Source organism: Diadema antillarum, unplaced genomic scaffold (assembly GCF_040938485.1).
Source record: "Diadema antillarum isolate AM-2024a unplaced genomic scaffold, OU_Dant_1.0 seq00001648_RagTag, whole genome shotgun sequence".
NCBI lineage: Eukaryota > Metazoa > Echinodermata > Echinoidea > Diadematoida > Diadematidae > Diadema > Diadema antillarum.
Window position 1 is genome coordinate 480,540 of NW_027272349.1, and position 12,087 is coordinate 492,626.

Sequence of the window (12,087 nt, forward strand, 5' to 3'; positions counted from 1 at the left end):
TTATGGGCAAAAATGGGTACAAATCTTGCGTCGCGAACTCCTCCCACAGTTTTTGATCAATTTTTATGAAATTAGGTACAGATGTTCATCTGAATATGTTAATGTGCAAGACACATATTTCCGCAGTGGCAAAAAGTGCGTTGCCATGGTAACGGCATGTTATTGGTAAAATATAGGGCAAAATGCTTCATGGCAAAACTGCTTCATCAGTGTTCTTCCAATTCTCATGGAATTCATATTGAATGTTTGTCTTAGGATATAGGTCAGCATGACACATTTCTTGACAGTGACAAAAAGTATGTTGCCATGGTAACAGCTCACATATTATGAGCCAAAATGATGGAAAATTTTGTGTTGCAAACTACTTCCTCAGTTTTTGCCCAATTTCCATGAAACTTGGTACAGATGTGTGCCTTTGGTTGTAGATGTGCAAGACACATTTTTCGACAGTACCCGAAAGTACGTTGCCATGGTAACGGCATATTAATGGCAGAAGATCAAGGAAAGATCTTGCGGATTTAACTACTTCCTCAGTTTTTTGACCAAAGCTTATCAAATGTTGTTTTGACCAAAGCTTATGAAATGTTGTTTGGCGGGGGTATAACCAGTCGCTGTAGCGACATTTCTAGTTATTATTACTGTCATCATTAGCATTATCATCTTTATCAATAGGATGCTCAAGATGCTGAGGTGAGATGCTATATAGGCATGATAGGAACGTACCAAGTGTAATGAATATATGTAAACACAAACTGTATTGGTGTATAGGCCTTTGCGCCTTCCTTCTGTGGGGGCGAAACTTTGTGATATCTGTATAGTAAGTCTAACTACTCATCGACCACCTGTTTTTAGATCGACCACCCTCGTGCAATGGCTTTCTCGCGTATTAACTCAAAAGTACGCGTGGGACGGGGCGCAATACGCTGGAACATTCGAACATGAATACAAATCAAGAGATATTAGGGGGATACAGGTAAATAACCTCAGGAAACAAGAGGAAAAATGAATTGAAGAAAATCCTCATTATAGAAGCTAGTAATACACGTAATTATTTGCCCATTACCTGGATTTACGTGCTTTTCAATGGGAAAACGGGCGGTCGATTAAAATGATGAGCTTGCGCCGGTATACAGTAAAAAATGTCACAAAATATTTATTGTTGTGTTTGTCGCCGCTAATTCCGCGCGTACGGTACAAGTCAACAATCTGAGCCCAGGATATGAATATGCGGTATATTCTGCCTCGAGTGGAATGAAATTAAGGTGAAACTGAGGGATATTTTCCAAGATGCAAGGTATTTAATCAAAAAGTGGTCGATGAGTAGTAGGTCCAACTATATATCACGCCTGATGAGAGGAGAGTAGTCTGCTGTAGCTGCTATGATCGATGATTGTCATGATGACCAGAAGGAGGAGGAGGAGGATGGCGACAACGTCATGACTTTGTTGAAGAGACTTGACGACGAAACTGCGTGATGAAATTGCCTATGATGGTAGAAATGCACATGTTATTGGAATTTAATAGAAAATATTTGTCAAAACTATACACTGACAAAAATGGAAATTGGAACTCAATTATAAACCCACTTCACCCATCATGCTTTCCAGGGCGATTACTCCGCATGTGTTGTCCATGCATCCACCGCTGCCTCTACAGCAAGCATAATGAGTGTATCATATTGAAGTTCCTCTTCGGGACCATCTTTGGCGCGGGACTGGGCGCAGGTAAGATAACCCATCTCTATGGAAACCAGATGAGAATTTTGCATCCAGAAGTAAAACTTGAAAAAAAAAATAGAGATGAAGGTTTGTTATCAAGTTGGGTCATTGTCCATGATGTCCGTATTATGCATTGGGGAAAAAACCAGCCGGACAACAATTTAATGATTATTGCTGGAACAGACTTTGCTATAATACTATCGAACACACACACACACACACACACACACACACATGCACACCCTCATACACTATCATGATAAACACATACACATACGCACGCACACACACAGACACATGCACACAAAAGCACAAAATTACGTTTGCGCATTAAAAAATTCTCTTTTTATGCAATTAAATAAAATCTACTGGCCTGTTCGTATAGGGGATGTGTGAAAAATCCAATAACCGTTGACAAACTTATGCAAAGTCATAAATACGGTTCGAGATTGGGGAATTTAATGATTATGCATTACAACTTTCTTGGATCTAATAGATTTTTCACAGCATTCATACTCAAAATAACGCTTTAACTCTGTATGTATCTGCATCACTGCGTTTACGACTCTCCACGAGTGTGTATCTTCTACACGAGTACACTGTATTCGTACTTTGTACATGTACTTGCAACATAGCCCGATGTCCACAAAGGATACATTTGTTTTTGCGAGACTCTGTTGTCAGGATGATAATGTCTCTGATGATGTTCAGTTCAGCTCAATTTATTTGCAGATTTCCATATTTCTCAAAGGAATAACAAATTCTTTGACAAAGATACAACAAATAAGAATACAAATGTATACAATCATGTCTTTTGATGGTACATTAAAAAATCAATAACGTACTGAACACAAATTACCAACTAAAATTATTCCAATTATGAAATCAGTGTTGACAATGAAGGTGGGACATATTTTCTCAGACAGAGAAAGTCAAAATCTTGATTTAACAAGAGTTCAGCGTATTAGATTAGGTCTTGTGAGAAAAGAAATTTCAGATTACTGCTGCTGCACAAAAGACGTCATGAGATCATGTGACCATGTCACCTGGTTTCTGATCTCTTACGTGAGACGCCGTGATAAACAATACTCTTGACATTGTCAGTTAAACAATTCTAATATTGTAGCATTCGACTCCTCTCAACTTTACATTGATGTGTTTCGTTGTACTAGGGTATTTCGTCCCCTTTCAACAGCACGACTTCAGACAGATGCATCATTTTGCACATTAATATATATACAAACAAGAGATTTGCGAGTACGGACACAAAATAGACATAACAGAGAGAAAAATGCAAAGAGATAACAAGAAAAGGGTATCGGAGTATAGATGGTTTGTTGATGCATTGTTTTATCAATCAATATAAGCTAAATCGACTTCAAGGCAGCAACGTTAAGTAAGGGTGTCGAACAAGAAAAATTAATTATCGAAATTCATGATATCGCAGTTTTGTTTGTTTGTTTCTTGTGCTGCGCTTTGCTGTGATAGGGAAAAATTATATTAGAACATGAATCTAGAATTATAGTTTGTTCGATTACATATGATTTCAATTGTCTGCTCAGGTCTTCACTACAGTGTGATCGACAAGCTGCCCTACCCTTGGTTCGAGAGATCATTACTCGGTGGCACCATCACAGTATTCATGGCTCTGGGTTTCGGCGTGTCGGTCCAGATACGATGCATCTTGTGCCTGGTCCTACCGCACTTTTTCGGCAAGAACGGCCGCGGGATATTCAGCTCACTGGCAATTGTCTATCTTATGGCGGGTATAATAATAGTCCTAACACTAACAGTAGTACTGACACTGATTGAGTTTTAAATCAAGGCTGTACAATAATAGGCCTAATAATGGTTACAGGCGTTATAGTTATAATGGTAATTAACATGATTAAAAGGACTGTATTATCGAATATGAATGAGATGGTGGATACCCTCATGATCTTGGTATGAAAAAAGAATGACCTATAATGATACGCTAATGATGGGAACATTTTCAACATGGCTATTACAATGCTGACAATGCTTATAGATATACGACGAATTTAGACGAAAATGGGTGATAGGTGGGAATCGATATACCGTTATCGAATTCAATAAGTTTGATGATGTGTCACATAGAACATAATATAGAAGCTATTGTTACAATGAAACTATTCGCACGTTCATTTCCCTACTACAAAATGTCTTATATTCTGCCCCTTTTCTGACGACGAAGGACATATTTCCATTGACTTAGAAATGCATCACCATAGATGTTTTCGTCTTGGTTTGATATTAAATGACTATGAATTCTTGTTTAGTTATTGTATGACCTGATTGGGATCACGATGTAAAGGGGAAAATCACTTCTGTTACTCGTACCGAACATATCGATGATATTAAGGAAAAGAATAAAAAGAATCCTCAATTCACAAATAATTTTGATTTCTTACCTTGTCGGTGGACAATGATGAAATCTGTCACAGAACACAATCTCCAAGCATGAGAGAATTTTGCAAACAAAGAATGAAACATAATCTATTTTCGGATAAATTCTCTATCGTTGATAGTATGCTTATTGTTTGTCACTTTGTTTGTTTGTTTGTTTGTTTGTTTATAGGTCCAGTTGCTAACATCGTTGCCAACGCACAGGAATCGGCTCGCTCTATCGCCTGCACAGCTGCTCTAAGTTTTAATCACAGCAAAGAAATATTCGACCTGCTGCACAAACCCTTTACTAATGCATTCAAAAACCTGGAGGTAAGCCCAACTTCCACTCCCATATATACAATCATACAAAGTTGAGCATCTTGTATGCATTGTTAAATCAACCTGCGTTTTATGTTGCTTCTAGCCAGCCCATTTACTTGCAATTCTTTTATAGTCATAAAAAAGGCAACAAGCCAGAATGGCTCGCTGGACCACTTCATAGCTTACCACAGATGTGTATTTTTTTTTTTTGTGAACTACGGCGATACGAAAAAGAATCATTGCTTCCCCGTTTTACTAAATTTCCAATTTGTTCAGTTTTCCGAAACAAAGAGGGACACATTTGAAGTGACAATATCAGTTCCTAGGGAGGGTAGAGTTAACGTTCCTCTACTATTCCTGTATTTGGCACAAATGCTATAAATTCAAATAAGACTTTTCAGCCATCCTTGGTTACATTACCCCTAGTCTGGAAAACGTATGCCTTTGGTTCATCACTTTAACCGTTTCAGCCCAGAAAGTGCTCCAGGGCAAACTCTTTCTCCTTTTAGCTTGCTGCTGACAATAGCGGACAAGTATATTAAATGTTTGGATCGTGGAGACGGTCGAAATTTGCAAGTACCTACTTTGCTCGCATGCGCTGTATGCATGGTATAGGTTCCGGGATGTCGGTGAAGCGACGCAGTATGATGCTCTTGACGACTCTTCTGAAGACCGGTATGGTACGTGCATAGATGAGAGGGTTGAGGCAACTGTTGAACGTGGTGATGACTGAAGCCCACGGGATGAATGGGTCGCTGGTATTGATGAACGTTGCCAAGGTGATTGGCAGGAAACAGAGGAAGAATGCTAGCACAATGAGAGCCATCTTCTTGGTCAGTTTGATATCTTGTTTATTCAACGCAAGCAACTTCCTTTTGGTAGACGACTTTTGTGACTGCGGTGTCTTTTCCTGTGAAGATTTTTCGGTAGGAGACAAGGCTGAGACGACGGCTGTCTCGTTAAGTGACGCTGGTTTTTTTTTCAGTGCACAGTTATCATCTATACTGGACTTTCCCTCCTTTCCCTGATCAGCAACAACAGTAGCATCGGTTCTTGTTGCAGAATCGTTAGGTTCTAAAGTAGTTGTGTCAGGAACATCGGATTCGGGCTGAGCTCTTATAGAAGGTAGTCTATTATCATGTGTGATGCTCGGGCTCTGGATAACTTTTAATTCGTTACCCTGGTAACGCATTGAATCAAGGGTCATTGTGCTTGTTGCCCTTGAAATAGGATTTGAATGGGATTGTCGATCATCTCCTGAGCTGTGGGCACCAATGCTAGCAGCCCCCTTTTTCACTGATTCCATTTTCCTGTTATGTCTTGTTACGAAAATAAAGATACGGATGTAAATAGCAACAATCCCGACAGCCAAAGGAGCAGCAACACCGAGACCGGCTATCAGCCCGTTGATTTCGGCGTTGCGTGGGTTCGAAGTGTCCTGTGTGCACGTCTTGTATTTCTCGGAGTAGCCAAGGCGGCCGATTCCGGCAATGCTCGGGATGTTGCTGAGAAGAAACGGATACATCCAGGAAATCGCTACCATGATGATGATGTTCCTCCTTGTGTAAAGCTTCTGGAACTTGGCGGTAGATTGCGACAGCAGAAACCAGCGGTTGTAAGCGATGAGAGCTAGCGTCATCATGCTGGAACCAAGGCATGAAAGGATGATACCACTGACCGCGGCGCAGACCCAGTGTGGAAGGGGCCATCCGTCCCTGCTCAGAAGGGACACCATGTTGAACGGAAGACACAGCGTCGTCACGAAGTCGGCGCAGGCGAGGTTGAGGACAAACCAGTACGTCGGCGATCGCAGTCGGCGGGAAAGCACGACTGCGAGAATGACTAGGGCATTTCCAGGTGCACCAATGAGGACCACGACCCCGGCTATGATGGCGATAATGATACGCTGGGGGTAATCCTCAAAGACAAAGACGCGAGTCCCTGGAAAAGTCTCGTTAGACCCTTGATCGGTGACGAATAGCGTGGCTGGCGTGTTATCCATGGTCGTCAGAAATTGCGTACGTGCTCTGTCAAACAAGGTATAGAAGAAGTTAGTGTGTGTGTGTGTGTGTGTTTTTTTTTTTGGGGGGGGGAGGGAGGGGAGTCAATTAGTCGATGAAAATTTCTGCATTATTTATCTCCAAAGGTAACCAGGACGTTTCACAAAGGAAGAGACCAATGTCCTCCGGCCCCCTCACACGCACACGTATAATTCCCATGTTCTTGTGTGTTTTGTCTCTCGATGCAAAGCGATTCGTAACACAATAACTGAAACGCACATGGAAATACCGAATGTCCTTCCACTACTATTCAGTCCTATGTGACGTAGACCAGTCAACTGATGTAAAAGCAAAGGATGATCTAGCCCTCGTAATCTTCATATTCTATAATCGCAGACGAACCCCTGACCTTAATTCTCCAATGTCTCGAATTCAGTAATGCACTCTCGGTTCGACACTACGTGTAAGCCGTATACCAAGTATCACTATATAGACAAGAGATATTTTGCTAAAATTTCGCAGTGTTCTGTGAAAATCGAGGTCATGTTAACACATATTTACACTGCCGAGACCTGTTCGCACCGCATATACAAAAGTAATGCAAAGAGTTAATTATTATCTGTGTGCAATAATTCAATACTCACCACCCGAGTCAGAAGATAAATGTAAGAATGACATTGGTAATTATAGCTTCATGACAGCTTTCAACTTCACATGTAACGAAATATTCCACAGTGGGGGTATTCTACAACTAAGCTTTTGCCCACTATGCAAAGAATGGCTTTTGCGCTTTATTTTGCTTTCACACTTCACTGCGGCATGCAAACATGGCGCTCCTCTATTCAAGGCCGCCAGTCAGAGAGCTGATTCATCTACCTAGATCTTTTCACACTCAGGCTAAATATCAATCTTCACTTCCTCTTTTATCATGTTGATATGATTTGATCTAAACACACACATATAACTCGCCTTAGTCATATATCTTTATACGAACAAATATCATATGTATGATGAATTCATTCGTGTGTTTGTATCTACGTTTGTGTTGGAAGTGTGTAATTTGTCTACTTTCTATAGTCAATTGTTCAGACCTTCATATAAATCTTAAACTATGCATCCTTGCAATGTCCACACTTACTAAAAAGCTGGTGACGACATGATTGTTTTTTTTTTATCTTTGGGTGGGAGCAAAATTCTTCTGGATCTATCCTACGCTTGGCTAAGATACGTTTCCTTATGTTCCCCACCAGTCATTGATATACTTCACGTATGGAACGAGTTCTTCCAGAATGTCACTGAGCCGTTATTATACTTTTTTCTCTTTGTCTGTTACCTTGAAAACCAGTTAACTCGTCTTTCCCTCTTTAACTAATTGAGTGAGCTATATCATTATTTGTGTCAGTGAAATGTTAAGAAGACATATTTCTCCTGTCAGGTATATTAAAGGTATGTACTCGCTACATAAAAAAAAAAGAGTTCTATGACGTAGACATACACTGATCTCGAGTCTATGTTGCAAAGATGAAAAACTCTAAAATGAAAAGGAGAACGAATGGAGAACTCGAGTTCTGTTCTGCCCTCTTCCAGTTCAGCATATCTTGTGTCAGGGAGAATGGCTGCCTTTGAGGTTGTCTGAAATTGAATCATGCTTTATCTGGCTTCGTAAATGTGGTCTATGAAGCATAATATAATGAGACGTCTATGGCTGTGGTAACATACTTCGGCGCACGTACAATTATTGACGAATGACACATGAAGACGGCAGCAAAGTGTAATTGAATTCTTCAATTGAGATATCAGGTCCTACTTTTGATTGGGCGAATCGCTTTTCCTTTGAGCAATATACGTCATAATGATATTGTAACTCAGCTCTAGGTTTAGTCAAGGCGGATCACTCACAGACCTATAAGATCACACACCGTACGCAGTACATTTAGCAACTGCAATGTGTAGTATGTATTTTGGCTTCCAGCCGTCATACCGAGGGATATTTGTTCCTTTTTAACATAGATACAGTATATACCAAAATAAACTTTGCGTTAAATTTACGTGTAACGCAAGCGCCGATCGGTACTGCGTTAATCTTTCTGCGTTACAAAATTAACGATCACCGTGCGTGAATGATCGTTACAGATCGTTACAGATCGTTACTGTGCGTTACAGATCGTTACTGTGCGTTAATTTTTAGATCTTGCGTTAGCGGACTTGTCATGTGGTCTGGCAAGAAATCTCGGAAATTGCGAGACTCGGAGATGCCTCGGTTAAGTAACTGTCGTTCGTAATATTTACTACGGACAATTTCCTGCCGGCGGAAGGCATTTAAATAGCGATATCAAATACCGAAAAGATTTTGTAGTTGAGCAGAACTCCCCTGGCAATGTCGTATTGTCATGGTCGTCAAATTTGTACTCATGGGCGCAGTCAATGGAATCGGGCAAGCAAAAATTTCGAAGCCACATTTTTCCCCACAGCCAACATATTCCATCGAACATTGAACCCATGAAATCACGCATACGCAAGCCTAAAACTAACGCCGACTGTCTAACGTTAGCGATGTCACGATTTCAACAACGGTCAGACACTTACTCAATTCAGGAAGGTGCAAAAGTCCATTTATATTCCAATACACAACGTGTGTCTCGCCGAATAATTGGTGGTAGTGTGTGGTGACAAAGCCGAGTATTTCGGCAGTAAAAGTAGCTGCAGCAGAAGAAAATGTCTACCACTTTCTGCTCGCATTATTACACTGCCAGCAGGTGAGTCAAGTGGTGACTTGATAAGCACGCTTCACATGAAAGTTTACCCAGAAACATGAAAAATCCCACGATGCCAAGGTGCCAGAGTGGGGAATGGGGAGGGGTGGAGAGAGAGAGATACCAATCAACAGAAGAAACCGCGCGTACTGGCGCATTCTCGGAGGTCATGAACAGTCTGGGGTCTTGGAGATGAACAGAGAAGGAATGTTTAATTAAAGATAGCTCAAGTCGAAGACCCAGGATTACAAACGTTGATTCTTTTTTTTTTCTCCTTTCATTTATCATGCCTTCACGCTTAGAAATGGTTGCACTCCTTAAAAAAAAAAAAAAACTCTCCTGCGATTTTTAAAACGTCAAACTTACCATGAAAGTGTTACTACGTGTAATACAATAGTTAATACTATACCTATTGCTTTAATCATACAATGTATCTGTATAACACAAATTTGACTACCAATGACAATAAAAGATACTTGTATTTGTTTTGTGCGGAGATTTTTTTGTCTTTATCCTGACTAGTTCCTATGAAATTTCTAATGTTTTTACGGCAGCATCAACAGCCTAAAATAAATTACTGAGAGATTTATAGATTATGAAATTTTTGGCAACCATCCATTTGAACGTCAGGCATGAAAAGCTCCTGATATTCAGCAAAAACAACTCAACAGATCAGAGACAAAGTTCCTTCAAATTTTTGAGAAGTAGCACGCAGATTTGCTGGGCGTGGTAGGGTCCATGCGTTGAGATCGTCACAATCGTGTTGTCACCAGGGAGGTGGAGTGTCTCTCTTCCACCTCCCTGTTGTCACGGAGTATCGGGAAGTTCTCACAAACTCCAGGATCACCCCTCCCTGCCAACTCCATGTTGCTCCCAGGGAGGCGGGAAGAGTCTCTTCCCACCTCCCTGTTGCTCCCCAACGTGCATTGTGAATGCGTGGCGTTTCTTGTCACCGTCAGTACCCGAGGCTGCTCTGTATTTGTCTTGGAATGTTGATTCTTCTTGTCATAACATGAGTGTAGTAATCGTTTTGCATGGCTATGTAAAAAATTGTGATACAACGTGTACTCAACTCGTCTTTGTGATTTTTTTCTTCAGTCCAAAAGGAAGACAAAATAGTATCATGACGTTTGCAATTGTTCGAAAGGTCTGCTTTTGATAACTCACAGACTACTCAGTAATCACCCTTGTTTTCCCGCTCCCAGGCCCTCCAGTTTTATTGAGCAATCCACACGCGCGCGCAAATTCCTTTGCCATGTGGTTTTGCCAGCCAGCTGTCGGAATGTGCTTTGAAGTTACATTTCAGCCTGGCCTGGCTGGCATGAATGGGCGTCGAGTTTCAATATACCTACTGTTGTTTTATTCTTGTATTTGAACATGTCGTTTCACCTGACAACACACGGAGATCGGGAAGGTGTAGGGCCAGGGAAGAGGTTTTTGTTGTGTGCTGCAACCTAATCCGGGCAATTAACCCCAGAGGGCAATTCCCCCCCCCCCCCCTCCCCCGCTAAATACTGGTTAATGGTAAGGTTAGAGTAAAGATTAGGGTTAGGTTTAGGGTGAGGAGTTTGGGTTATGGTTAGGATTAGGGCCAGGGGAAGGGTCCGGGGTAATTGCCCAGGAAGAAAAGAGGGACGCGCTTTTGTTCTTGGTCAAATCGATTTCCTAGGTGATGCTGTGGAGCTAGAAAGGAACAAAAAAAGCAATTATGATGTCTGGCGTACTTCCGGGACGTCTTATTTTTCTTGCACTCTGAAATTTCCTATTGTTTGGCGTTATCAATGTCGTTAATTGTTATATAGTTACCCTCTTTCGCATTATAAACTTAAAGTCCATAGAACATTCATACGCATTAAGATCACACTCGAAAAGCTATACTGGTGTATAGTTTGAACACGGCAAAATGAAATAACGAATATCCCGCAGATTTACCAAAATTATGCGTCATGTGGGTCCATTCATTTTCTTTTCTTTTTTTTTTTCATTTGTCTTCTTGTCGATGTGGGGGGTATAGATTCAGGATATACTTTTCCTTTTCCCCTTTCGGCCCGGTGCGATTACTCCTGGTGCTGACATTCTTTCTGCTCGTCTTCCGATTATACTGTTGTTGTATATATGCGCATGGAGCCCCAGCTGTATCGCCAAAAAAAAAAAAAAAAAAAAAAAAAAAAGTCTATCTAAAGTAGACCTTCAAGTACATGTACTTAAGTAAAATCTGAATCAATTAGCCATGGTACGGGTTTGCGGTTTCAATCCCCTCGAAGCCCGATATTTGCCTTTAAGCAAGACACTTTATCCACAAAAGGCCATGCAGGGCTCCACACTAACTTTTATTTCGGTGGCCCGATCGGGCCACCAAAATGATTAATTTTTATTTTTTGGTGGCCCGAAAAGAAAAACAAACAAGCAAAACTATCGGTCCTACTAAACATAGAAAAATAAATATCAAGTATTACTGAAGTGATACAGGTACCCACGTCTAAAATAAGGAGAAAATTTAATCATCTTATACCGTTATTCTGAGTTCTAAGATTTCGCAAATAGGCTTATAGATTATTATAAAAGTTGATGCCTATTAAATTGGTCAAAATTTACGTTTGAAATGAGAAAGTGGGAGCATTTGCAGACATTGCAAACATCTGACATTTGTTTTAGCATCGTAAAGAGCCAAAAAATTACCGTTATTTATTTCTGGTGGAAATTCAAGCAATCATTCAACATTTACAAGTATTTTAACACCTTCCGGAATGTAAAACCAAGCAACCGACATTCATTCTATCATCTTACGGACCTGAATATCATCCTTATTCATTTCCGAACGTGAAAGCAAACATCCGCTCTTTATTTTATCATCTAACTGAGCCGATTGATACCGTTTATAATTTC

The 12,087-nt window shown here is 40.6% G+C and overlaps 1 protein-coding gene across 1 annotated transcript in view; it reads left to right on the forward strand.

Moving 5' to 3' along the window:
* The first annotated feature begins 1,287 nt into the window (after positions 1–1,287).
* LOC139711334 (E3 ubiquitin-protein ligase DCST1-like) overlaps positions 1,288–12,087 on the forward strand; it is a 36,334-nt gene continuing 25,534 nt past the window's right edge. The window contains exons 1-6 of the mRNA XM_071623232.1: positions 1,288–1,294; positions 1,608–1,724; positions 3,281–3,484; positions 4,318–4,457; positions 5,141–5,285; positions 5,786–6,063. Coding sequence (XP_071479333.1) covers positions 1,288–1,294; positions 1,608–1,724; positions 3,281–3,484; positions 4,318–4,457; positions 5,141–5,285; positions 5,786–6,063 — 891 coding nt within the window. The remainder of the gene's footprint in view (positions 1,295–1,607; positions 1,725–3,280; positions 3,485–4,317; positions 4,458–5,140; positions 5,286–5,785; positions 6,064–12,087) is intronic.